This window comes from Phodopus roborovskii, unplaced genomic scaffold (genome assembly GCF_943737965.1).
Source record: "Phodopus roborovskii unplaced genomic scaffold, PHOROB, whole genome shotgun sequence".
Lineage (NCBI taxonomy): Eukaryota > Metazoa > Chordata > Mammalia > Rodentia > Cricetidae > Phodopus > Phodopus roborovskii.
The window spans coordinates 6,268,799-6,295,981 of NW_026126638.1; the positions used below are offsets into that span (position 1 = coordinate 6,268,799).

Genomic DNA, 27,183 nt, shown 5'->3' on the forward strand with positions numbered 1-27,183 from the left:
CCGATGTGTCTGCAGCCCCTCCCAGTCTCCCCTGACAACCTAAACGCTCTAGTTTCTGCTCTTGCTTGAAACTGATTGATGGAATGGAACAGTTAAAGCTCCAGCAAGATGGTCCTGGGTACAGCAGTCAGCAACAACTCTGCTTTTATAATTCCTTCTGGGCTCTAGTACCTGGAGTAAGAATCAATGGAGGTTGAAATTGACAAGTAGCTTTTCCGATTCATGTTCTCATGGACACGGGAAGGAAATCACGCCTTCATGGTTTTCTTTGTTAATTTTATTTATTTATATGTATTCGAATATGAATATGAACCTATGTGCCAGATCAGAGGACAGCTTTCAGAAGGAGTCTCTGCCCCTCTACTGTGGGATCTAGGGCCTGAACTCAGATTGTAGGGCTAGCTCACGAACCACATCTCTAGAACAACAAGAAGGCAGTCCCTTCTGATGCATTTCTGAGAACCTGGCTGGACGCAGGGGTGCCTTAGGCGTGGAGGGTACATTGTGAGTGTCGGTGGGTGTCAGTCATCACACACGTGCTTCCTGAATGTCAACAGGGAGAAAGAATGCTAGGTGTGGTGGCACACCAGGTCCTCCAGACGGGAGGATCAGGAGTTCAAAGCCACACTCTACTATGTAGAAAGTTTGAGACCAGCCTGAGCTACCTGTTACCCTCTCAAAACACAAATGAAAGCAACAGGAAGATGAGCATGAAAAATGCTTAGGAGAACCCACCACACTTTAAAACAAAAACAAAAATTATCTGTGGTGTCTTGAGATTCTAGCCCAGATCTATCTGAAAATAAGTCACAATCAGTGAGAAAATACCTGTGCCTTCTCTGTCTAAAAAGGGTTTGGGCACATCTTTAAGAATAAACTACCTGCTGGCGGTGGTGGCGCACACCTTTAATCCCAGCACTGGGGAGGCAGAGGCAGGTGGATCTCTGTGAGTTTGAGGCCAGCCTGGTCTACAGAGTGAAATCCAGGACAGCCAGGGCTACACAGAGAAACCCTATCACAACCACCCCCCCAAAAAAAGACTACAACTTGCAGAAGATTTGAAGTTTTCTTCTTTGCTGCTGCTTTTGTAGACTTATAATAGAATTTGGGGTTTGAATGGACAGTGCAGGTCATCCAGGCTACTGAGCTTGTGTGGTGCCAGTATGTGACTGGGGCATGGCTGATGGATGTCCTACTGCTACAGGACACTGCCAGGGACACTGAGCCCTCCCCCCAAGCAGCCTTTGCTAGTCTAAACTTCAACTCTTGGATAAGGTGATTTAAAACATCACTTTCACAGCAGATGCATAGAAACTGGATCTTCCTGGAACTCTTCCGTTGTGGCTTTTTACAACTCTGATTGTTTCCCGGAAACTGTTTCTGATGGGCGCTCAACCTCATCCCCCTCATGATGTCTGTATCATCCGAAGTATTTAGCTTAGCGTCCAGCTGAAAAACAAGAAATACTCTGTTTACATGAATAGAAAGTTTGACGATCAGTGTGTAAAGAAAGGCCCTTTAGCCTTAGCCAGTGATAATCCCAAGAAGCCTTGCCTGTTGGAACAATCTATGTTGACCCTGCTGTCCAAGCAAACTGCTTATCCGATGTCTGGCTTCGGAGTTTCCATAGAAAACATGTTGCCTTCAAAGTACTCCCCTTCCTTTCGTGTCTGCTCCTGCTACCACAACAAGTTTCTTATTGAACATGGGTTTTTTTGTTTTGTTTTTTTTTTTTTGAAGGGGTAGGGGCTGGGGAGGTGACTCATTCAGTACAGTGCTTGCCTTATAAGCGCAAGGACCTGAGTTCTGTCACCAGATCCCAAATACAAAACAAGCAACAAAAACCACTGGGCTGGTTAGCACACACTTCTTGACACTTGGAGGACAGACAGGTGGGTCCCTGGGGTTCACTGCCCAGCCAGCCTAGCCTACTCTGAACTCAAGCCAGTGAGGAGGTACTATCCCAGAACGGCAAGGTAGGTGGAACCTGAGGCATTGGTACACATCCCATGCTCGCCTACGACACACGCGCGCACACGCAGGCACACACTTGCATGCATGCACACATAAACACTTGTGCGTGCCCAGCACGGGCCAAGGAAGGAGATGGCTTATTATGTAAGCTATTGCATTAGAGCATTAATCAATTTTAGATCCATTCCTGGAAGTGCTTTTTAATGCACACAGGTGGAAAGAAGTAGGGCTGCATACATCAAGAGGACTCCTTGAGCTCTGGGGAGGGAAAGAACCACCGGGCAGGGAAAAGAAAAGAAAGAAGCATTTCTGAGTCAGGCAGGAGCAGCACAAACAGTGCAGTCTGATTTTTCTTCACCACACCCCTGTGAGTTCAGGGGTTTTCACACACGAGGACCAGAAAGCTGCAAAGTCATTGCCTCCTTCCGAATTTTGCATAAGGCTGACCCTGTCTGAAAGGACCATTTTTTGCCATTGCCCATGTGGAGCAAGAAAAACAAATCTTCTAATGCTAACTCATCTTGAGTTTGGCTTCCTTCTTACATAAAATTTATGTAACATCACAAACCAGTTTACATGTAACAAGATACTTATTTATAAAGAGCCACTTGTTCAGAATATTTTTAGTGTTTCTCCCCCCTCCCCATTGTTATGGATACTTCCCCACTGTCTAGAGAAAATGGGCCGTGTCCATCCGCTCTTCAGAGACTGGCACGATGCTCACCTGAAAGCAGGCGGTGTCCTTTCCAACCTCTGAACCAGGATAAGCACAGGTCCACTTAGCGGGTGATAAAGAAAGAATTCTTAGGTTTCTCCCAAATAAGTCACATGAGCCAACTAGGCAACGCCGTTTTACCCCCTTCTCCCCCTGCCCGGTGCCTTGCTGGTTGCTTTTCTGCCTCTTGCTCTCGATGCTTTGGGGAAATGCGTGGCCTGGAGCCGTGGCTTTGTGAAGGTGAGTCTCTTCTCCCCTCCTTTTGTGCCTCTTTCCCAGCTACCACAAAACCACACTTTCTCTACTAAGTACACATTCCTAGGACTGGAACAAAAGGCTTCTGTGAGCTGGAAAGCATCAGGAAGGGTGCAGCAAAGGCCTGAAGATTTAGAGGGTTTCATTTCTTCCTTGCTGGGGGCTGTATTGTGTTTGGAAGCAGTTTGGAATCTGCTTCACCGCCACGGGGGAGGGCAACTGGGGGAGGGCGGGGGGGGGGGGATGGACTGAAATGTGCCCTAAGCTTCACAGAGACCCGTCTGATCTTTATCCTCTAACACAGTGACTTTCTGCCACTGTAGACTCAGAGCCACCGCCATCCTCAGCAGGCCCCAGGAAACCAGTGTGAGGGAGGCCTCAGACCAAGGAAGGGAGCCGGTGTCTGAACCTCAGTTTACCTGGATGGCCTTTGCTTTGCTGAGTGTCTCCTTGGTCAGGCAGGCCTGCCCAAGACAGCAGAGCCAACATCCATGGGAACCTGCCTTTAAGGACAGTGCACTTCATTGTTAGAGGAGAGAATGCGAAAATTGGAATTTTCCGTCCTTCCTGTTGGGGAGAATTGGAATCCACAGAGAAAGTAGCAGCTTTAAAAAGAAACACGCACACCCAGGTCCCCCTGCACTGAGCTGGCAAGCCTCCTTCCCTGCCCGGCAGTTCCAGACACTCTGAACCAGGGGTTAGCCGTGCTGCTGAGCTCCTGCGTTTTCAGTAGCAAGTTAATGTGGCCATGACTCAGAGTTATAGGACCCCAGACGCCAAGGAAGTGAACTAGCTTCTCCTCGGCTCACAGTGGACTCATTGGCAACGAAATAGGTTTCGTGTTCTAATGAAGCTGTGTAGAAATTCCCGTCCTCGGTGGCTCCCACGCTGTGTGATGTCTGCCCCTGCCCACATCATTGCTGGCTGGATTATTCTTTCAACCCATCCTCCCTCAGATCCAAGAACCCCAAATCCAGCTTACGTCGTTACAAGCAGCATCCCTGAACTTAGCCTTGAGCAGACTTGCTGTGATAAGCGTGTCCCTGTCCTGGGTGCATATTGTGTCTTGAGCTTGGGAATAGCTAGGAGAACCTTTCACTCCTTTGAAGAAAAGCCTGGATGGTTAGTGGGCAGGGCCTTGGGCACAGAATTAACAATGATAATACAAAGAAATACACACAGAAAGTACAAACTTGATCGTGAAGAACAGCTTGTAGTTATTATGTAACACCTTCCTTCCAAGGACTACCAAGAACATCCCTGCAAATTTTGCCCAGTTCCCACAGTGCATGAATTATTTCCCAGAAATGATTTAGGCTCTTTTGGAAAATGCATTGATTCTTTTAACCGTCATGATCCCACTTACAGTAAAACCACTATTATCTGATTTTCTGTGAGTTGTAAAGCTACTATTAACGGGCACATTATATATTTTACCAGTACAGTGACAGCTGATGTGTATAATGGTGACCCCCAAAGTTCCTGAAGACCCTGAATTGCCCACTCAGGAATCAAAGGAAGATTGAACAAGTATACAGTCAAGTTTTTCATGTTAAGAGTCTTATTATATTCAAGTCCTCTTTAGAGGAGTGTATACCTACTGTTATTTTCTGCAGCTATACCAATTCAGAATCTATCCATTCTTGCTTGGCCATGTGATTAAATTCTTATTAAAAAAAAAAACCACCCTTTCAGTAGTAGGATCTAAATTACAAATGATTTGATCTCAGATTAGAAATGAATGAATTTACAACATACTTTGATATTTAGATTTATTTTTTAAGTCTCTCTGTCTCTCTCTCTGTGTGTGTGTTTGTGTGTGTACCTGAGTGTATGTGTGTGCACCACATGCCTTGCACTTACTCAGAGGCCAGAAAAGGGGGATCGGATCCTGGATCTGGAGTTAAAAGTGGTTGTGAACTGCCCAGAGTGGATGATGGGAACCGAACCTGGGTCCTCTGCAAAGGCAGCAGGCGCTCTTAGCCACCGAGCCATTTCTCCAGCCTCTAAAAAGTTACCCTTTAAAGTGTTGTTGCAGACATAAGTGTCAGAAACCTATTTACCAAAGTAGGAGACACATCACTGCACACACTCACGGCCCTTACCCTTCCAGAGCTTAGTCCAGCAGTGTTTGTTTTGAGTCATGCCAGGGTTTGGCACCGCCATCCGGAAGCTGTTATAGTTTAGCATCTGCCTGTCGCTCAGAACCTGCTGTGATTTGGAACCCTGGTCATAAGTGGCTCGGATTAACGTGCCTTCCTTGTGGTCCCTCTCTTCCTCTCCCCCTCCCCCTTCACTTATATAATTGCCTAAGGGTTACGACAAAAAGCATACCAAGGGGGGGGGTGATGTGCGCAGAGCATACCTCTCTCTTGCCATCTTGATGCAAGCATCAAGCCTTCCTAAGACTGCCATCCAAGGTAGCCGTGGCTCGGTTGTGCAGACCTGGCACGGCTTCTGCATGTTGGGCTCAGGAAACCAAGAGCTTAAGCCGACAGGAACCTCCAGGAGAAGGAAGGAGAGGCCTGCAGCAACAGAAATGGGTATGCCTTCCTCTCCTGGTTCATTCGTTTACACAGCTGGCTGGAGAAGGCGAGTCATGCCACCAACCAGGGTATCTGCTTACCACTTGCTGGTGTTTTATAGTGATCTCAAAGACCCATCATGTTCCTTACCTCATTTGATACAAGGCTTCTAATTCAGTATCCCACGTTCCCTGAGAAGAGGGGACCGCCTGCCTTTTTAGGTGACTGCTTCCCAGTGTCTGGTTGGACACAGGGCAGTTCTTTCTGGAACGTCTTCTTGAAGACACAGACACATGGTGTCACCTCTGGCTTGGGAGTCTAGTATATTTCCTGAGCTCTGAACTAAGAGCTGGCCCAACTTCTTACCAATTAGGTGACTTTATAGGACCCCACTTAGCTCCTCCCCTTCCTATGGCTCAGCAGGAAATATGAACGGTCATGCCCATTCCACTTCCTCTCCTGGCTAATGTGTGGCCGAGTGAGATCAGGTGTGTGAGTGCTCTCGACACCAAGTGCCACCAGCCATTCTTGAGCTTGGAGTCCAAGAAGGACACCCAGGAGAAGGGTCTGGCATGTACAGGGACTTGTGCATGACAACTCTGTAAACTAATTTCCGCTGATAATCTGATGTCTAGTAAGACAGATTTCTAGAAAAACACATGGCAGATGTGAGGTATAGTCAGTTTTTGTAGACGAAGTTTCTGTCCCGCTCAATCCCACAGCCCTTTGGTCCCAAATAAACACACAGGGGCTTATATTAATTATAAACTGTTTGGCCAATGGCTCAGGCTTCTGGTTGGCTAGCTCTCTCTTAATTTTTAACCCATTTCTATTAACCTGTGTATCTCCACGTAGTCTTCACTTCCCGGTGATGCCCAGGTCTCTTGCTTCCTCAGCAGCTACATGGCTTCTCCTTGGCTCACCTGCCACCTTTTCCTATCCCTGGTTAAATTTCCCGCCTGGCTAAATCCTGCCTGTCCATTGACCGAAACACCTCTATTCATCAACCAATAAGGGGAACATAAACTCACCGCAGACAGAAGAATCCCCCGTCAAGTTTTAATCTTCAATCTGGGGCTGATGAGACTCAGTAGGTGAGGGCACTTGCCCCAACCCTGATGGCCTGAGTCTAGTCCCTGGGGCTAACCTGGTAGAAGTAGAGAGCTCACTCCCCTTTCATGCCATAGACATGTAATCCTCCTGCTTCAGACTCCCAGGTAGCTGGGACTACCAGCATGTGGCCACCATACCTGGTTACTTGAAGAGTTTCTCCGACACTTTTTGGTGGCTCCTCTATCCTTAACCAGCCACATGCCAACTTCAAGTGCCCGGGGCCCTTACTGAGATGTATTCCTTGGTCTTAATTAGGTTTCTCTTGCTGTGATAAAACACCATGAACCAAAGCAACTTGAGGGGGAAAGGATTTATTTGGCTTATAGGTTCCAGTCCATCATCCGAGGAAACTGAGGCAGGAGCTTGAGGCAGAAACCTGGAGACAGGAAGTGAAACAGAGGCCATGGTGGACACAGTTTACTGGTTTGCTCCCCTGCTTTCTTATACCACCTAGGACCTCTGTACCGAATAGCGGGCTGGATTCACCCACATCGAACACTAATCAAGAAAACGATCTCCAGATTTGCCTACAGGCAATCTGATGTAGATGTTCCCAACTGTGGTTCCTCTTCCCAGATGACTCTAGCTTGTGTCAAATTGACAAAAATCCAACCAGGACAAGGGCCTAAACAGACGTATATTTGAAGCTTGTTGCCTAGTCAGAAATAATCAGAAACACACAACGTTGACAGCTTCAACACATTGTTCTAGAAGTTATACATGTCTGCCAAGTGCTCTGGGAGCAAGATGAGAAGACACTAAAACATCTTAAAAGGGACTTCAGTGATAGGCCTTAAAAGAGAAAGGTGAGGGCTGGGGAGGTGCCTCGGTGTGAAGGGTGCTTGATGGATGAGGACCTGAGTTCAGATCCCCAGGAGCACATAAAAAGGATGCACATGGCCATGTGACTGTAACCCCAGAGCCCGTGGCCTCTGCACATACTCACTCAGGCAAGTGCATGCATGGGACGACACATTCACACCCCCCACACACACCACTTGAAGGGATGTGTTTCAGCAGGCAGAGATGTTGGAGAAGCCAGGTGGAGCATGCGTGAAAGCAAGGGCGTGTGGAGGAGAATGCTTGGACCATTCTCACATGATAGAGAGCTGGGGAAAAGCCGAGAAAGGTGTCCGGAAGGGGTTAGGCTAGAATGTTGCATGACTTTTAGCCAAGTGTAGGGTATATGCCCATGATCCTAGCTGCTTGACACAAGTTCTAGGCCAGCCTGGGCAACTTATTTAAAAAAAAAAAAAAAAAAAAAAAAAAAAAAAACTGTCTCACAATAAAATTTTAGACAGGTCATGGGTGTGGCTCAGTAGTAGAACTCTTGCCTGGCGTCCATCAAGCCTTGGGTTCAATCCTCAGTGCCACAAGTAATAAAGATTAAAAGGTTGATTTTTATCTGATGTACATTAGGTAGGAGCCATGAAGTTTTTTTTTAATAAAAAGAATAACAGGGTTGATTCCTAAAGACTTCTCAAGACAGCACTGTGTGCTCTCTCTGAATGTTTGGGGTGGTTTTAGTTTTATACCTGCTTTGGTATGGTATCTCTAAGTCTAAAAGCTCACTTGCACGAAAGGGTAGAATTGCCAAACAGAAGCTGACAAGATGCTTCCCTAGGTGGGCCCTGGAAGTGCTCCCCAAGGCTTAGGGCTCCCATAGAAGCTTAGCCCACTCCCTGTAGTTATTGCCTGCAAGCACCGTGTTTTGCAGCCCAGCATTCCCACCAGGTTCTCTGCACGTTCGAACTAGCCTCACTGCCTGCCAGTGGCTAGCGGCTCTCCTCACCTCCCACCTCAGCCCTAGTGCCTCTCTCTGCCTCCTCTGTCTCAGTGGAAATGGGCTTCTCTACCTGAACCCAGCGGGCTTTCTCCTGAGCTCTGGCTCCTCCGCGCCCGCCCGCTTCCCCTGCCGCCTACCCCATCCTCCCTCTGTGGCCAGCCTTGTCATTTGCACCTCGTTCCTTTCCTCCTCAAAGAAATCTGTCTGGATTCTGCAGTGCCCTTTGCTGTCACACACAGTCAGTCACATGTTTTTGCTTTCCTCACCTCCCACTTACTCCTCAAGCAGTCGTAACTGTATGTCCTCTGCTCTGACTCCAGTCAACTGATGCTACACCTGCCAGACATACACAGCCAGTTTCTCTTGTCTTGGCTTTCCCGTCTGACTACTGCCTGCAGCTTACTCTGCCTCGGCTCATAACTCCGCTCTCCCCTGACTTTGCCCCCTGATAACTCATTCCTCCAGAATACACCTGTTATAAGTAGTTCACCTTAACTGTTTTCTTTGGGAAAGCCAATCTATTATAATGGCCTCGGCAAGCAGCATGATGGAGACAACAAAATGTGAATGTATCTGTGACTCAAGGCTTTCTTGACAAGTACGTATACTGATGCGGCTGCCTTCTTTAATGGCTGTCCATAGTCAACAAAACATGACACATCTTTCCACATCCTTCCATGGCCTGACATGCAGGGGTACCACTGTGCGGTATAATTCAGAGGCTCAGGTTGTGGCGTTGACTGTTGCCTTCACACCGAGTTATTCTTCCTTTTCAGCTTCTCTTCTGCCATAATATCTTGAGAGGCCACCCTTCTTCATCCCTTCTGGTTTAGTTCATGTTAACAATGTCTGTCATCTCTGTTTCCGCGGAGCCTCTTAGCTGGTCTCCTCGTAGCTGTCTTTGCCCTGATGTGATTCATTCTCCCCTGCACAGCTGGAATGATCCTTTGAAACAATATCTGATTATGTTATTCCCTTGTTTCACATTCGTCAATGACTCCGTGTAGCCTGAGGATAAAGTCTAAACTCAGTATAGCAGACAAGGCTCTTGCTAATAATGACCATTATTTCTCAAGTGCTCAATCTATGCCAGGCCCTCTTCTGCTCTGAGAGCTTTATACCTAGCCCATCCCACCCAGAGCTCTCAGCTCCCTGATGAAGGTCAGCCATTCTCCCAATTTCATGATTGAGGAAACTGAAGCACACGTGAATGTGTACCTTGCCAAAGGTCATGCTGCCTAGCTAGCAAGTCGAGGTGCCAAGAGTTAACCCTGGTCCCAGGACCTCACTCCTAACCACTGTGCTATGCCATTTCCTTCTTAGGGATGGTCCATTCAGAAATGCAGTAAAGCAAAGGTCTATTTACATTCTACTGAAGAATAAACATCAACAACAAAAGGCTCAGGAGATGGCTCAGCTATGCAAACATGAACATCTGAGTTCCTATCCCCAGCATCCATGGTGATGGGGGGAGGGGGGAGGGGGATGAAGTCAGAGATAAGCAGGTCCCTGGAGCTCAGCAGGTCAGGCTTGCTGAGTCAGTGAGTTCCAGGGTCAGGAGAGACCTTGTCTGTCCGTAAGGTGGAGAGCCATAGTGTTTGAAGAACACACACACACACACACGAAATAAACATTGAGTAGTAGACCTGCTAGAAATTGGAACACGTGATGGTGCAACAAGAGAGGGGAAAGTCAGAGAAGAGAGACTGTCTGGTTTTGATGGAAAGTCCAGGGAGAGCTCGAAGGAAGTGAGATGGCTCCCAGTCCCAGAGAAGGCTGGGAGATGCCTCCAACTGCAGGAGCAGCCAGTGCAGAGGCCCTGGGGTAGCCCTGTGTCTGGTGTGTAGGTGTCAGTATAGCCAGAGCAGGAAGAAGCGGGGGGGGGGGGGGTGTGAGGGAGTGGGGTGCGAGCCTGTCAGGCTCCAGTCGTCTTGGGGGCTTGGACATGAGCTCTGAATGAGGTAAGGGAGCAGTACCCATGCCGGCACATCTCTGCAGGTCTGTTGAGAACAGACCAGAGGGGGAACAATGATGGAAGCTGGCGAACTGGTTTGGGACCGTGAGAGAGCCGGCGATGGCTGGGACTAATGTGGAAGTGACAAGTGAAGGCAGCAGTTGGATTTGGATGCAGGGGAAAGGCAGAGCCGACAGCATTTGCCAACGGACAGGAAGAAGGAGGAGCACGTAGCAGGGAGTAGAAAGAGCGCCTGAGGGCACGGGGTCCTTGGCCACTGGCAGCATGATGTTGGCCTTCCCTGAGCCCATAGGTGAGGGTGAGCGCTGTGCAGATGTCTTAGATTAAGTCCAGTGCACTCCAGCATCAAAACGGAGACGTCGCCTCCCACCCCACCCTTCCTATCACCTCATGCGATAGCTGTGTCAAACTGCTCGGTTTCCAAAATGGCTGTGCCTGCCCCGCTGCCACCACCCCACCACCACCTTCCTTCCTGAGTCTACCCTGGCCTGGTCCTCGTGCAGACTTGTAAATGCCTCTCCACCCAACCAGACTACTCAGGCATCGTCCCCTTGAGAGACCCCTGCACCAACCCAAGGCACCATGTTAGACATTAGATGGATGGGGCACGGCCTGTATGACGACAGGAGCAACGGGCAGACGAATGCCGTGCACTTAGCCCACGCTGTGTTCAGCTGCTTGTGATGATGGGAATTCCCCTGGACCGTCGCCAGGTACAATGAACACTCAGTCGAACTGAAAGAAACAGCAGATGTCAGGAGTCTGTGAGCTAACCCTGCCCTGTGCATTGAAACGCCACAGCCCAAGTCCCCTCCTGAATGCCGGTCCCCCTCCCAGCCCTGGCTCCTGGTCTGGTTAATCTCTGGCATCGGTACTCGAGTTCTTTCTCCTTTGCGCATCCAGGTCTGTAGGGGGAATTTTGATTATAAAGCCGGAAGAGCGTTTAACCTAATGACGCTCTGCGAGCTTGCTTTGCACAGGCCTCTGGGTCTGCCAAACCCATCAGGCCTCATTATTTAGGAAGCTGCCTCAGCCAGGCCTTACTAATTTGGGCATTACTAATTCGGATGCCTATTTGGGCAAATGAGCAATGAATCGTAGAGTGCTTTTGTCAGTGAATTCAAGAGAGGGGGTGGGATCAGGGGAGGGTGGCAGAATGTTTGGCTTTTGCTTCATTTCCAGAAAGTACGGACATTGCTTCCTGGAAGCAGCACTTGGCAGCAGGCGTGGGGAATGGGAAAAGATTTATTTCCTTCTGCCAGAGCTCAATAATTCAGCTTGAGTGTCTCAAATCGATACGTTTCTTGCAAAGTTTCCAAGGACCACGTTAAAAAAAAAAAGAAAAAAGAAAAGAAAAGACATTAAAAAAAATTATCAGTTCGACATAGCTCTGTAGTGATGAGACTGCTGGCAGGTCCAGGGTGACTCTAGTCTTCCAAAGGGACTGAAGTCTGATGGGAAAGCAGAGGTGACTGGGAAGAGCCTGGTTGGGAAGTGGGGAAGCAGGGTTGGGGCTGACGAGCCAGCATGTTCCTTGCACACCCTGCTGTCAATCACCTCACTGAGAGAGCTGCTGATCGGTGCTTCTGAAAGGTGTGTGCGAAGCTGGTGACTGGAACTCCCTGAATCTCGGAGGCTGCTTCTTGGGGACGAGTCACATGCGGAGGTCTTCACCATTAGCTTGGACTGCTGAGGTGTCCAGCCCACAGGCTGAGTGAGTCAGATCCTTGTGAAATTTTCAGATGACCGCAGTGCTGGCATGGCTCCCTCGTTGATGGGAGAAATTCCTTCAGCAGGGGAGTTTGCGTTCACTGAAACCAGTCCTTAGTTCTGTACCCTGGGTTTCCAGTGTAGAGCCTCAGGACCCAGATGCTTGGTTTACATTCCATCCCAATCCTGCCTGTTTCTCAGGGTGGTGGTTCCTTTGTTCTGGGCAGCACAGGTGTGTCCTGGAACCCCCTCAGGTTATTATTCCGTGTCTTTCACCTACTGTCAAAAATTCCAGCAGGGGTTTACCAAGAGGTGACAGAAATGTGGCATTTATTTTGCAAGTCTCCAGAGCTGTGCTGTCCTCTCATGTAAGAAATATTATGGGACAGTCTGGGAAGATGACATGTAACATAATCCTCTCAAGCTTCTATAAGAACACAGCAATCAGTAGCAAAACCCAAGGACAATACTTAACATCTAGGTAACACGGTGTCCCCAAGGGTTTTGATAAACTTTGGGACAAGGAAAACCCAAAAAAACCAAGATGTCTTCACTGTGGAAGAATGGCTCAGTTCATCAACAGTCTCCAGGGGGTTACAGTGTGAGGATACCTTTGGGGACCATTCACCCATTTCATAGCCTCTGTGCTAGTAGGTCACAGACACTGGATAGAATGGAATTTGCATTTCGTTTTGTAAGTTGGCTAGAGGCACTTGCTAGTGTTTTTCTACTAAGTTGGGAATACTTGTGAAGAAGTCAGAGTGGACAGTGTGCTTTGATACACAGTGATAATGGCGATGAGAGACCTCACCCAAGCAGAGCCTCTGCCCACCCACAAGAAAGGGCTTTGCACGACATGAATGAATGTTGAATCACCGGTGGCAGGCCACTCATTCTCCTGAGAGTTTTCACGGGTTCTCTCACATCCAAGCTCAAAACTCAGGGATCTCTTTCCAGAACTCACTGTATTCTCATCTGCACCAGGCCTGGTGGTCCGTGCCTGTAATCCCAGCACTTGGGAGGTAGAGGGAGGAGGATCGGGTATTCAAGGCCATCCTTGCCTGAGTTCATGAGCTTCAAGAGAAGAATGACAGACTCCATGTGTCAGTCGGCAAGAAGTGAATCCGGGTCTCTTCATTTTCCTATTTGGAGTCTCTTAGCTGCTCAGAGTGTGCCACAACCCCTGGCCGTTAGGGAGTCCACCCTGACACTCTGGGTCTGCCAGATTCCTCTGCCTCTTCATACTGCCTAACTAAGCTGAGCATGAATGGATTGTGTTGCCATCTGCTGTTACCTTTATCAGCTTCTTCTTCCACAGGACTCTACCTGCCTTTATCACAAGCTATAAATGATGTAAAATTCCAGATCAGACGAGTGAGCCAGCCGAGAAAGGTGTTCTGCATAAGGCAGGGCCTCCTGGCTCCCTTCTGGCCACAGAGCCTAAGGGGAATGGGGCTTCCCTTTGTGGACCAGCAGCCTTCACAGCTTTCATGCTGAAGAACAGACCTGGGGGGAGAGGAGATTGTCTCTCCTGTGGCTAGATCTACAAATGCCATTTCCTTGTGAATAGAGAAGGAATGGGTTGGGGGACAGAGAAGTTGGTCTCATAGGCACACGCAAGAAAGTGCAACACGATTGCCTTTAAATAGAAGTTGCTGGTCCAAATGTGACTTCTTTATTTTTTCCCCATGAGGCATCCGCGTCAGCAATGCCGTGAAAATGACTCCACCCTGCTCGTGATGTCAGTCGTCAGTCGTGCAGCCCTCGGATGCTGAGTTAGCACTGGCTGCCTGGCCTTTCAGAGGACACTCAATTCCACAGCAAAGGGCAGCCAAGCTTTGAAAACACGGGGAGTCACCGTCACTGGAGACAGGGAGGGGGAATGGCAGGCATGACAAGGTGGGATGGAATCCCTCTTCTAAAAACACTCAAGAGAAGCCTTGAGGAAGTTTAGGGTCCTTTGACCTCTGGATCCAATCTGAGGTCCCGTGGAGTTACTGTTGAAAGTTAAGCACTCTTTCCTTCTTGGGGCCCTCACTCCCCAAATACACACCCTTCTTGTCCCTCCCACACCACTGCCACCCCTGGGGTTCCGGGACAGCAGGCACTATGTCCCTCCTGAGAAAGGGCAGCTTGCTCTCTCAAAACGCCAAGGGATAAAGAGCTAGCAAGGAGGGGAGTCCAGGCCACGCGAAGGCCAGCCTCTCACCCACTTGAGTGATTGCATCTCTCCTGCCCTGTCCAGAATGAGAATGAGGGCCACTCATGTTACTCTGTAAAGGAATGTCTGTAGATCCTGGGCTACGGCCAGACAAGATGGACTGTGTGTGGCTTAAAGGGGCAAAGCGGAAAGAAAAGCAGCCCCTTCTCTTCCGTTCAGGTAGCCTTGGCAGTCAGATCCCACAGATCCAGCCGGGTCCTGACCCGGCTGTGCACCCATTATATGCACTCATCACAAAACACATTGACTTTTAATCTCTAGTTATCTTACTTTTCCTCTCTGTCTTACAGCTGGACTTCTTGTTGGTATCAAACGTATCTTTCTGTCCCCAAACAGAGGAAACTTTGTCCTTTGGGCTTTCGGGGCTCTTCTCTGTGGTTTGTTTTCATTCCTGATCGCACCAACCAGCGTGTTAGCAGGGACTTCTAACATCCCCCGAGAAGGGACACACTCCCCTCACCCCCCCCCACTCCCCCCCCCAGCGCGGTGTCTACTGCCAAGTAACTCTCCACCACCTTATCTTGCCCTGATGTCCGTGTGAGAAGTGAGTGCCCTCTCTGATTTCTCTTTTCCGTTTCCCTCACGCTAACTTGGGATAATAGTGTATTTCTCTTTCAAACTTCATTTGCTGTTGTATTATATCACAAGTCCCCTGTTAGACAACTCATTTGTATACAAGATACTGAAAAGCACTAAAATGATTTTTCAGTGACCCACCGATCGATTTCAGTAGTCCACAAATGTTGAAATGGGAGGCACATGTCCCTGTGTGCGCCTCTCAAAGGAGGGAGACAGATCCTTGCCTCCACAAGCTGAGTGGTACTGTGCAGGTCAGTTCCCACTTTCCAGGGTTATCTTGAAACCTCCTCATGTCTCTTTTGGGAGAATGACTTGAAACATTGGTGTTTAGTTCATCAGGAATTTCTTGTGTTTCCTTTGATTTTTTAAAAACACGTTGTCCTATGAAATCTTCCAGGACCCATGCTGACACCCAACTAAGACCCTTAAGAGGCTTTTGTAATGGGATACTATTTGCTTGGAACATACATTCGGACATACACTTTAAATCATTAGATTGCTTACAAAACCTAAGGCTGTGGACAGTTTTCGTAGATTTCCTAGATCCTTACCCTCTATGGCTTAGAAACTAAAGAGAGGATAAATTGTGAAAGTCCAGTATAAATTAATGGGCTTGGTTTGTTGCTATTTGGGGATGGTTCACATATTATGTTATATGCATTATAGATATGATCGATTCCCAGTTGGTTGACTTGCACATATGGAGCCCGTTTGGTATCTGTTGTACTAAACTCCGAGTTTAGTTACTGAGTTTTTAGAAGGTGCCCTTTATGTTCCACACCTGAGGCAGACACCTCCATGCCTGGCCCCTCTTATCCTTCCTCCCCTTGCCTGTTCCTGACAGTCTTGGTATCTCTAGGGGAGCTACTTTCCCAGCCTGCACCCTGGCCCTGCCAGGCCAGATGCTAAGGTGACTTCCGAGTTCCGTGGGGACACCTCATCGATTACAGGACTGTTGTTCTGGCTTCTTGGGCTCCAGTGAGTGTTGAATGTGTTTCCATCTGGCCTCTGTCCTGCAAAACCTCCTCAGATGTGTGGAGCACATCCTACATGTTGGGATTATTTATTGCATGTCATACTTAAAATACTCACAAGTCCATCCTTTTGGGGAAGTGAGAGCAAGAACTCAAGCAGCCAGTCACAATACAACTGTGTAGTCAGATCAAAGAAAAAATAAACACAGCCTTGCTTCCTCTTGGCTAGCTTTCTCCTCCCTTACTCTGTTCTGGACTCTGAGTGTAGGGCATGGTGCTGCCCACAGTGACTGCACCTTCCTATCTCAATTAACAATAAGACAGCTCCCTAGAGACATGCCCACAAGCCAGCCTGATCTAGACCATTCCTCATTAGGACTCCTTTTCAGGTGATTCTAGATTCTGTCAAGCTGACAGTTAAACCAGCACAGTGGGTAAGAAGTTTCTTACTGGAACAAGGATGACGAAATGGCGACATCGTGAAAGAGACTGCCCCAGTTTCTCTGATAACTCACCAGAGCTTTGGCCCTAGAGCTCCATGTGACTTGCAGGCCTAGAATTCAGCTGCTCAGGGAATATCCTTCCTCACCAGTAATGTAGTGCTTCTGTAGCTGGTGGAGTGGGATTTGCTAGTTTCAGGAACTTCCCGAGACTGTGTTGTTTACTTCCAGAGTCTCTTGGGCCTCCCCCCTCATTTCTGGAGGGAATATTTTGATCTGAAGTTGCTACACAACAGGATGGCGGGCACAGAGGGGGTTTATCTAGCAGTAGGATGGTGAGCTGTACTCAAGGGCCTTATTGAAGGTGAACCTCTGTGTCCTGTCACTGAAAAGTCACCCCCAGTTACGGGCATGCATGTTTTACTCTTAGTACATAAACCTGGTAACTAGCAATTTTGACTGTCCAGTGGTAGAAGAGACAAGGAGAGGCTCTGCCCTTTGACTCAAGTCTGACAGAGATTGGCTGGCAAAGTAGAAGTGTTGGGGACTTCTGATTAGGATGGGAACATTTATGCAGAATGAAGGAAGGTAAATAGACAGACTAGGGATGTTTTCTTGACTTAATTAGAAAGCAGATTTTTAAACTTCAGAGGGAAACTACCTGTGATCCCATGAACCAAAATGCTACAATACAACTCAGAAGAGTTGGTGTACTCTCAAAAAAGAGATAATTTCAGCATTTGCACATGACTAACAGAAAAAAAGATGGGACAGAACAACCAAAATTATCAGGTACTGCTCTGTAGGGCATAGCCTCTAATGAGCTCAGTTTTTTCCCTTTTTGAGATAGGATCACATACAGCCCAGGCTAGCCTTGAACAACACCTGATGATTCTTCTGTCGCCACCTCCCATGTCCTGGGATCTCAGTACTATACCACCTCAACCAGAGTCTCAACTTTTATGAAGGTGTTTTTATGTAAATGCAATGATGCCAGGTAGTGCATGCCTGTAATCCCAGCTACTCTGGAGGCTGAAGCAGGAAGATGTGCTATCCTAGGCCAGCCTGGGCAATTTAGTAAGACTGTATCCTATACCCAGAGAATGATGCATATTTAATGCAGAAAATTGGGAAATAAAAATAAGTAAAAGAGTAAATGTCACCTATAATTCTACTACGGACAGTTGCTATTAATATTTTTATGTTTTATAAAACATCTGTGCATTGTTTGACATTCTATGAGTATACAAACTTTTGATTTTCAATATGAGTATTCATTCTTCCTGAATAGTTATTGATTGCATCACTCTTTATCATAGATGTTGTCAGTAAGGGACTGCTCTCTTTTTTATGTTTTGTTTTCCAATATTAAAAGTAACACCTGATATTAAAACAAAAACCACACATCTTTGTGCATGAAAGATTTTTGTGCATACAAAGTTATTTCTCTAAGGTAGATTCTCAGAAGTTGACATTCACCAGGCTCTTAAAATATCACCAAATCATTTGCCAGCATGGTGTGCCAGCTTCTCATCCCACAATCTTGTATCAGTCTAATGAGCTCTATCTTTTAAAAAAGTTGTGTGTGATAAAAACAAGTTACTGAAAAGAAAAATGATAAAGGAAAGACATCATGGGTCTAGAGTAGTAAGACAAGGCGACCTGCAGATAACTTCAGACTACATTGAACAAAGTTGGGGATGTCTCAAAGAAAAGCCTGCTATTGGTTTGCTATGGCTTATACTGGTAACATCAACACAGGCAAAGAAAAAACAGCACTAGTCACCTTCTGACTCCTCCTTCTGATTTATCTAGGAGAATGACCACCGGGCAGAGGTCTCCAGATGGGTAGACTCATTGGGAAAGCAAACTGAGTACTTCTGTGTGGCCCAGACTCATGGTATGCCAAGCCAGAGAATTCTCCAGAAACATCAGGCATGCCAACAGTGCCCCTTGGGGTAGCAGGAAGAGGAAGGGATGCCAGTTGTGTTGACTTGATGTGAGGAGTAGATAGGGAGGGGAAGTGTGTAAACAGACCAAAACAACGAAGCTGATGGGACCCTGAGTAGTGTTCAAGATGGACTTACAGACCTGTGTGTGTGAGCACAGAGAGAAAGTTATCCCTGCGGGGCCAGACATTGGTCCCTCTCTACTGCCACATCCTCAGAAAGTTGCTAAAAGTGTTATATGTACTTGCTGTACTTCTGAGCTTCAGGAAAGCATTCCAGCTTATTGATGAGTGTGTAGGTGGCTTGATAGCTAGGAAGCTGATTGGTACCCATCAAAGGAGGGGGCTGATGTGTCACCAGCATGCTCCCATCCCAGGCCTCACCTGGTCAGCACTTTCACTGACCCTTGGGGATGACAGGTGCCTATCAGACCTTCGGTCATAGAAGCTTTGTGGTATGGGTGATACTAGAAAGAGATCTGTATCTGGACAGAATGCAGCATGTTAGAAATGACTAAATCAACTGTTGGTTGACATACATTCTCACAGTAGTACTAGGGTTGTTGACTCCTAGCACCAGTTACTTATATACAGCCAAAGATATAACCATAGAAAACAGGTAGATTCTTGGGAAATGCAGACGTTATTAACTTTATGTTCTGTCAAAGTACCAGAGAGTCTTAGATAGAGGCAGATGTGTAATATGAACTTTGATTGCATCAGACCCACTTGGGTTCCTATGGTGACTCCTCCATTTCCTGGTTCTGCGACTTTATTCAAATAGTCACTGAACTTCTCTGCGCTTCAGTAATTGTCTTATGGTGCTAAGGGAATGAGGTGTGTGGCATATATAAAGCATCCCCTGACACACAGTAAGTGATTGCGTTGGCTGTTACTGTCAATCTATTTGAAAATCAACATGGCGGAAGTGAATAGTGAGCTGAGGAGCCAACAGCCCCAGCACTACCTCTTCCAATTCTGTGGGCTGCTTAACAAGCAAGAACCCTAGTCCTCATTGTGATTTGATTTAATCTAAGGGTTCAGTAATGGTCTGCTTCATTGTCATTGAACTGTATTGTCAAGGCAGAGATAGACCCGAATCATAGTCCTGTGTTGGAGTCAGGGGACCACAGATGTGAGGGCTCTGAAAGCTGTAGTTCTGGGCTGCTTATTTAATGCAAGATGACCAGCAAGGATGGAATTAGTCACTGGACATGGCTAGGTCAAGGGTCATAAAGTTGCTGTCATCGAGTCAAGTGATAAGGGCACGTGGATCCCTGGGGTGGGATGATTGGGCGTGGCGTGGTATGGTTAGCTTTTCCAGGCCTTGGTTTCCTAATCAGTCATGGAGACCAGGGTTGAGTCAGAGCATCTCTGTGGCATCTTCATCCCTTGCATTCTCTACTTCTGCCTTCCAGTGCATGGACTCCATAGCAAACTCCTATAAATACGGAGAGTTTGACATGAAAGGATGTGTTTGTCAAGGTCTACAGTGGTGAAAGGTCTTGAGCTGGGAGCTGGAGTGTGGCTCAGCAATAGAACAATTGTTAACATGTATGAGGCCCTGGGTTCCATTGCAAACACCACACACACACACACACACACACACACACACACACACACACACAGTAAAGGAACTTGAGCATAATAATGTTCAAACCTCGACCATCAACTCTCAGTCTTGCATTTCCTCGTCTGTTAAACTGAAATAGGAACCCAGCCAATTACAGGACTCCTATCAGTTAAGGGAGGTAACACGTGGGAAGCAACTATGGACTTCAAAGGGGCAAGCTGTTTTGTTTATCATTGCTATGCTGGCAGACAACTTTGTAAAGAATTAGAACATAGCAGTACACTCTTAAGCACTAATCCGCCTTCCATGACACAGAAGAGCCTTCAAAAAGTTACAAAATCTTTAGGTCATGATTACGAATGTAGAGTAGTTTTGTAGGGAAACAAACATCCCAGCTGGCTAAATTGTTTCGTGTTTAAGGTTCAGATTCAGTAGGTACACACTGGCTATACTAAACCCTGCAGGAACTAGTTGATCACATACTCTAAGTACCGCATTTTTACAGATAAAGCCATTGAGCCACAGAGAAACGAAATGGGCTCCCTAGAACCCCATGGTCATTAGCAGCAGATGGGAATGGAATCCCGTCTCCTGACTCCAGATCTTCTTTCAGTCAGTAGTTTAAGCTTAACTCAAAAAGTTGGACATGAGGTGAGGATGACCTGATGGGTATGGTAGGCATCTTTGAACATGGAGTGGAAGAAATCAATAATATGGATGTATCACTGAACTTGACTGGACCTCCTTAGGCCAGTGGGAGTCTTAGTAATTTTCTCACTCATAGAAGTTCAGTTCCTCCATGCAAAATTCTCACCACGTACTCTCTGAAATGAATTGGTGTGTTAAGTGTGCTGGTCATAGTTAAATGGCTCTTGTGGCACATTGGTACACATAGAGTAATATCTAAGAGTCTATCTACCTCCCACTCTCTCCCCCTCACTCCATCTCTCCCTCCCTTCCTCCGTCCTAATCATTAGCATATATAGTCTTTCTTTGTTGAGCCAAATTGTCGGAACTGTGAAACAAATCCTACACATCTCTCCCTTCTCAGGCAGCCTTGGTCCCACCCACAGTGGGGAACTGGGCAAAAAGTCAGGAGCCAATGTCAGTACTGAGAAGCCTGTGAAAACAGCACTCTCTTCCCAGACACATTGGAAGTAGCGTCCCACCTGCCCCTCCCTCTGCTTCCTAGCCATAAATCTGTCTCCCTGGGATCTGCCGAGTTGTTGCTTATTTTTTCCCTCGACTTCAATCTGCTGATAACTTTTCTTGGCCAAGGATCTCAGTGTTGGGTGGGAAGGAGTCGATTTCCTTGGTCGTTTTGAAAGCCCGTCTTGGTTCTGAGTGCAGTTGGAAAATGCCTGGGTAAGAAAACAGACTCTGGAATCAGCGTGCTTGGGATCCAGATCTCCGCCCCACTTGTTGCTAGAACTGTACCAGCATGGGGTGAATCTTAAGTGCATCCAGCCTACGTTTCCTAGTTTGCACCTCCATCACAAATGTCCAAGCATGCAGTCAAATGGACTGATATCTCTGAAATGCTTGGAACAGTGCTTCATACATGACTGTTGAGTAAATTAGTCTCCATCAGAGCAGTTACCTCCAGGTACCTCCATTAGACTCTTCAACATACGGGCTTTAGGACCCTTGAAGGGAGTGGGTTCTCTTCCCTCCGTTAAAATTACACTGCACATGCTATCTCCTAGCCTTTTTATACCGTTGAATTAAAAAAAGAAATAGCAGAGGGACTTGACGTGCAACGCTCCTGTGTAGCCAGCCTGCCTCTGGCTCACTGAGCTTTCCACCTTCTTCTGCTAATGGAAGTGCAGCGAAGCTGACTGATTCCCTGAGTGTCCTCCAGCAGGTTGCTTGCAGCATCAGGGTCGCTGCTGTTTAGCTGCCAAGTGCTCTCTGTAACCGCCATCCAGCAGTACCTGTGCCCAGAGTGTCCTCGTGGGCTCCTGGGGAGGGGATTTCCACAGCACCGTGGCCTTGGTCTCTTCAAGGCTGAGCTGTGGGAGAGATTAATGGGAAGTGAGAAGAGAAACTGTTATTCTTACCCAGCAGTATTGTTGGGAGTGTGTGCCTCTTCTTGTATTTAGGGAAAGGATTACTCATGAGGATTTTCTTCAGTAGAATATAAAGAACCTCAGATTACTGCTTGTGGCCCCGCCCCTGTGTTTCAGTTTGTCCTGGTAGAAAGTCAGCATTTCACATTCATTTCCCCTCCCTGACAGGCTTTGGCTCTATATTTACTTTGACATCCCAGCAAGCTTCTGCCCCAGACCCGTTGGTCCCCTAAAAAGCCCTCTGACCGCTAGGTGCTTTCCTGAGGCTGCCTGATTGGAACCTCCACCCATCCCCTGATGCAGCAGGCGTTACCCTCCCACTTACCAGTAACATCTGAAATCACCGTTGACAGTAGGAAGTAAAGTTGAAGGTTTCCCGGGATAGCCTGGCTCCCATCTGCCCTCTACTCGGAAGAGGTGGACACTTTCCCTGTCCATAAACCATTTTGAACAGGCATTGCTTTCTGACCAGTGGAGAGCCAAAAACAAAAGCCTCAGATCCTGTAGCAGTCCTGTTTCCTCCTAACTGTCGTAAAGCAGTCATGTATCACAGTAGCTTGCTTCGTCCGTGGGCTGGACTGGTGGTTTTGATTTTATAGTAGCAGGGATTGAACACTGGGCCTCACACGTGGTAACCACTGAACAACCACCCCAGCCCTCTTTGGACTTGAGATGGGGTCTCACTGAGTTGCTAGGCTGGCCTTGAACTTACTCTGTAGCCCAGGCAGCCATGCATAGACTTGTGTTATTTTCCAAGTAGCTGTGTTAGCAGGCCCTCCAATTGACTAGTTGTAAGGAGTCTCCCGTAGTCTTCCAGGGACTTAGAAGAAACTGACTTCTGTTCTCCAAAACCATTTTCCTCTTGGAAGGCAGAGCCAGCAGTCACGGTCAGAGCCTGGAATGTTCTCCCTGGGATCTGACACATTTGTTCCCCACTCTCAGCACCCTGGGCATCCGAGGGATCGGACCATACTTCACCATGCCCAATTTAGTGGGGGAAGTGGTTTGTTCCAGGACTGAGCTGAAGGGCACGTTTTTAAGACACGCCCCACATCTCTGCACAAACACTGGTCCCACAGAACTCTCGGTTCTGTTACTTTGGAGAATGAAACCCTGTAGACCTTATGCTGCCAGGACCCAAGTGCTAAATAATTATCAAAGACTGTTCTTTGATAATCACCACCGTGCAAACGATTTTGCTCATATGACTTACAACAACACTTGCCATACTGTAAACTACTTTTTAAGGTATTTGCTAACTTACTGATTAATAAGCTAGGCATATATCAATATGTATTTAAAGCATATTTTCAAAGATACGCGCAAGCAGCAGTAGTGTTATATGCTTCTACAAACCTCTTCAATGTCCAGGTTAATCGAAGACACCTGGGTTTACGACTCTTCATTTCTTCAGCCTGCTGTGGTGCCTCAGGTCATGTAGCCCCTAGAATATTCCATGTGTGCTCATGACAGGATGAGAGTAAAAAGAGAAAGTAATGTTAATATTGTTCTAAGAAGCGTTTTTGCTGCACCAACACTGTGCAAGGGTCTTGGGAACCCTCAGGGTTCCCAGGGTTCACACTTTGAGAACTATTGTTCTAATTGCTTAAAGGATGTATCAAATTTCCCCATAGCAGCAAAGTAAAATAAAAATACGGACTCTGCCTCCCAGAGTCGCAGCCTGAACCAGCGTGTTGGTGGCATCCAGCCACTTCCAGACAAATAATGAGGCAGAGGGGCATCTGTGTTCCTCCGGTTCTGCATTGGCCAGAGGCTGGCCTGCCACTTCCCAGAGGCTGAGTAAATGATTCTTCCTGGAAAAGGTTTCAGGGGATGCTTCATTCCTTGGCAGCTCTGGGGGGGGGGGGTCAAGGCCGGCTCTGGAACACTTCCATTTCAAAGACTCTGGGCTACAATCACATCAGCTCAGAGTCTAAGGCCTCCTAGGATGCTCCCAGACTGCATTAGAGCCAACCTGACCTTAGTGCAGCCCCAGGGCAGGCCTAGAAGACCTGTCATCCTTGAGTTACCTGGAAAGGGGGTTCCCTTCATTCTTCCTGTAAGTAAAACGTTAATGTGAACCACACGTGAGTACTTACAAACCGCGGGCCTTGGAACTCAGCGTGCAGGCTCTTGAGACAAAGTCTCAGTTCTGTTAATTATTCCAAGACCTTTCTCCCAACAGTGACATGATCTTTTCTCTCTGCCTCTTGCTTTCCAACAGGCTTGCAGCCAATTTACTGGAGCAGAGATGACGTAGCCCAGTGGCTCAAGTGGGCAGAGAACGAGTTTTCCTTAAGGCCCATTGAGAGCAACACATTTGAGATGAACGGCAAGGCACTCCTACTACTGACCAAAGAGGATTTCCGTTACCGATCTCCTCATTCAGGTGAGAATCCTGTTCTTGCATCGGCTCAGGATGGAAGTACGGCCGGCCAGTGGTTGGTCTTTGCCACACTCATCCTGACACAGGACTCTTAAAAAAAAAAAAAAAAAAAAAAAAAATGAAGATCAGGGCTGGAGAGATGGCTCAGAGGTGAAGAGCACTGGCTGTTCTTCCAGAGGTCCTGAGTTCAATTCCCAGCAACCACGTGGTGGCTCACAACCATCTGTAACGAGATCTCGTGCCCTCTTCTGACCTACAGGGTTACATGCAGACAGAACACTGTACACATAATAAATAAATAAATACAAAAAGAAAAGGAGGATCTACTGGTAATGGCTGGTGTGCAGGGAAGGGAAGGTTTCCACATCAAAGAGACTGTTAAGTTAGAAGCAATTCACCTATGACCAGACACTGGAACTTTAAGGGGTCTAGTGTTCCATCAAATAGAGAAGACAAACTCCACCCTCTCCTTTTATCTGCCTTGCCTCTGATCCTAAAGGCTTTAGAAGAGGTGGCTAAGGGCACATGTGCTGTGAACCACTCAGATAAAACCACAGGAGACCTAGGTACTGTGGTGCACACCTGTAATCCCAGCATCCTGGAGGTTAAAGCAGGAAGATCATGAATTGGAAGCCAGCCTGGGCTGCATAGAAAGACCCTTTCTAAAATAACAAAAGGAAAGAGTTTGGGCATCGCTGATACCTTGACAGAATCCTCTTATCTAGTCCTTGAGCTGTTAAACACTTGCCCCGTTAAGTGGATCTGGGGTGATTAAAATGCAGAGACATGTTTGATGACTGGACTCAGAAAGACCCAATTAATAAAAGAGAACAGACAAGTGTCACTTTGTGTTCACTCTTATTTAGAGGTATTGCACACATAGCATTCAGGTAGAATAGACTCACGTGTCCATTAGTTTATATGAACAAAATCACTCAAGTCATTATCAACTTAATTCATATTATGCTCTCTATCCCTGTTTTAAAAAAAGGATAAAGAAACTCGCTTTCAAGGTCCCTTTAATTCAGTTAAAAAAAAAAAAAATGGCAAACTAGGCATCATGGTGTAGAACCTGTAATCCTAGCCCACAGAAGCCTGAGATAGGGGAATCATGAGTAGGAGGCCAGCCTGAAATACATTTGAGACCCTGTCTCCAAGACTCTGTGTGTGTGTGTGTGTGTGTGTGTGTGCGCGCGTGTGGTGTGTGTGTGTGTGTGGTGGTCTTTTAGTGTGCCGATGTGATTTTGTAAATAATTTCTACTCTTTCCAACCTGCCAATGTCCTTATCTGTAAAGATACACATTGTTTACATTCTTCCCGTATAGAAAAATCCCATTTCAAAGTTGATCTGAAAATGTTCATTATTATCTACATGCAATTCCTTTGATCAGCCATCTAAACAGAAGGTGGCTTGCTAGGTTGAATGGCTATGTTTTAGATTTAAGTCAGAGGATCCTAGAACACAAGTCATAGAGGGCAAGTACCAGGAATTGCAGGGCAGCTGCGTGGCCTTGAGTGGAGGCTCGCATAGTTGGCTCTTTCTTACCTTATGTGTCTTTGAACAAGAAGTAAACACTGTGTGGCTCATATCAGAGACATTGCTTAGGGAAGTCACTCATGGATAGGAACGTCACCTACGTTCTCAGCTGCCTGGCCCTTATGAAGGTGGTGGCGACTGCTGATGTGTGCTGGTGCGTGGCTGTGCACTGCTGATGTGTGCTGGTGCGTGGCTGTGCACTGCTGATGTGTGCTGGTGCGTGGCTGTGCACTGCTGATGTGTGCTGGTGCGTGGCTGTGCATTGTTTGATGTTTTCTTTAATAAGCAAATGTACACTTAGTAATTTTGCCGTTTTCTCACAAGTTTATTGCTTGCCTTACTTCATATTCTGCATTCAGCTGAAAGAAATTATCGTATTGTATGTGTTTTCTGATTTGTTCTTAAATGTAGTATTTAGCATATTTCTATAATCCACCTCCCTTTTCTCAGTCATGAATGGGAAGTTAAAATTCGTTCATGTGTTTTTGAGTAATGGAATATTCTTTTGTATAGGGGAACCTTTCACTTTGCTCTCACCTTTCACCGCACGGTACAGATGGCGGTACAGATGTGTGTGTGCGCTGGGAAGTGGGGAACACTTAGAAGGTGGGGCCCAGCCGGATGACGTAGATCACTGAAATACCTGAACTGAAATGGATTGCCTACCCCACGGTGAACGAAAAGTTTCTGATCAGTTTAGCTGCCAAAATAGACTAAATAAAATGCTTAGGACCCAGAGCCAATCAAAATCCACAACTCATACTGTCCCATCACAATAATGGGCATTTGGGGGTCCCCTATCCCCAGGCATTTGACCATGCTGTTCCCACTGCTGAATTCATCATGGAACTCTGAGGGTGAGCTGCAGGCCCCATTCTTAACCCATCCCCAGGCAAAAAGGACCCAGCAGAGAATTTCCTGACAGGCCTAAAACTTCTGCCTCCCACGCCAGGCATGCTTTTACTTACTTCATTTTCTCTAGTTTGTAATTGGTCAAAAGGAAAATGAAGTTTCTGCGTCAAAAGGAAATAGAAGAGAGAACTGTTTGCAAGCCAGGGAGTGTGTCACTTGAGATGGTGATCTGCTCGTCAAGAGTATGTGCACAGCAAATCATCACCTGGAAAGTTCACACTTTAACAGTGTACGGTTCCGATGTCAGCCCACTAACCCAGTGAAGTGAGAAGCTCAGGAGCCCCGGGAGAGATTCTCAGGTAGCAGATGGCATTTAAGCAGTAGCCCTCTGGCCCCAGCCTTTTGAGTGCCACCAGTGTATAATGAGCTTTAGAGCTAATCATAGCCTTTCCATGGTAATTCCATTCCTAAGAAAATATCCCAAGGAAATCGTCCAATAGTGGACAAAGAAAATGTCCTTAGCAAGTCTATTTATAACAGCATAAACTGGA

The 27,183-nt window shown here is 47.0% G+C and overlaps 1 protein-coding gene across 1 annotated transcript in view; it reads left to right on the forward strand.

Annotated features, from left to right (window-relative positions):
• The window catches only part of Etv6 (ETS variant transcription factor 6), a 227,790-nt gene that overhangs the window by 158,336 nt on the left and 42,271 nt on the right, over positions 1 to 27,183 (forward strand). Inside the window, exon 3 of the mRNA XM_051207928.1 lies at positions 24,082 to 24,246. Within this exon, the coding sequence (XP_051063885.1) occupies positions 24,082 to 24,246 (165 nt within the window). The remainder of the gene's footprint in view (positions 1 to 24,081; positions 24,247 to 27,183) is intronic.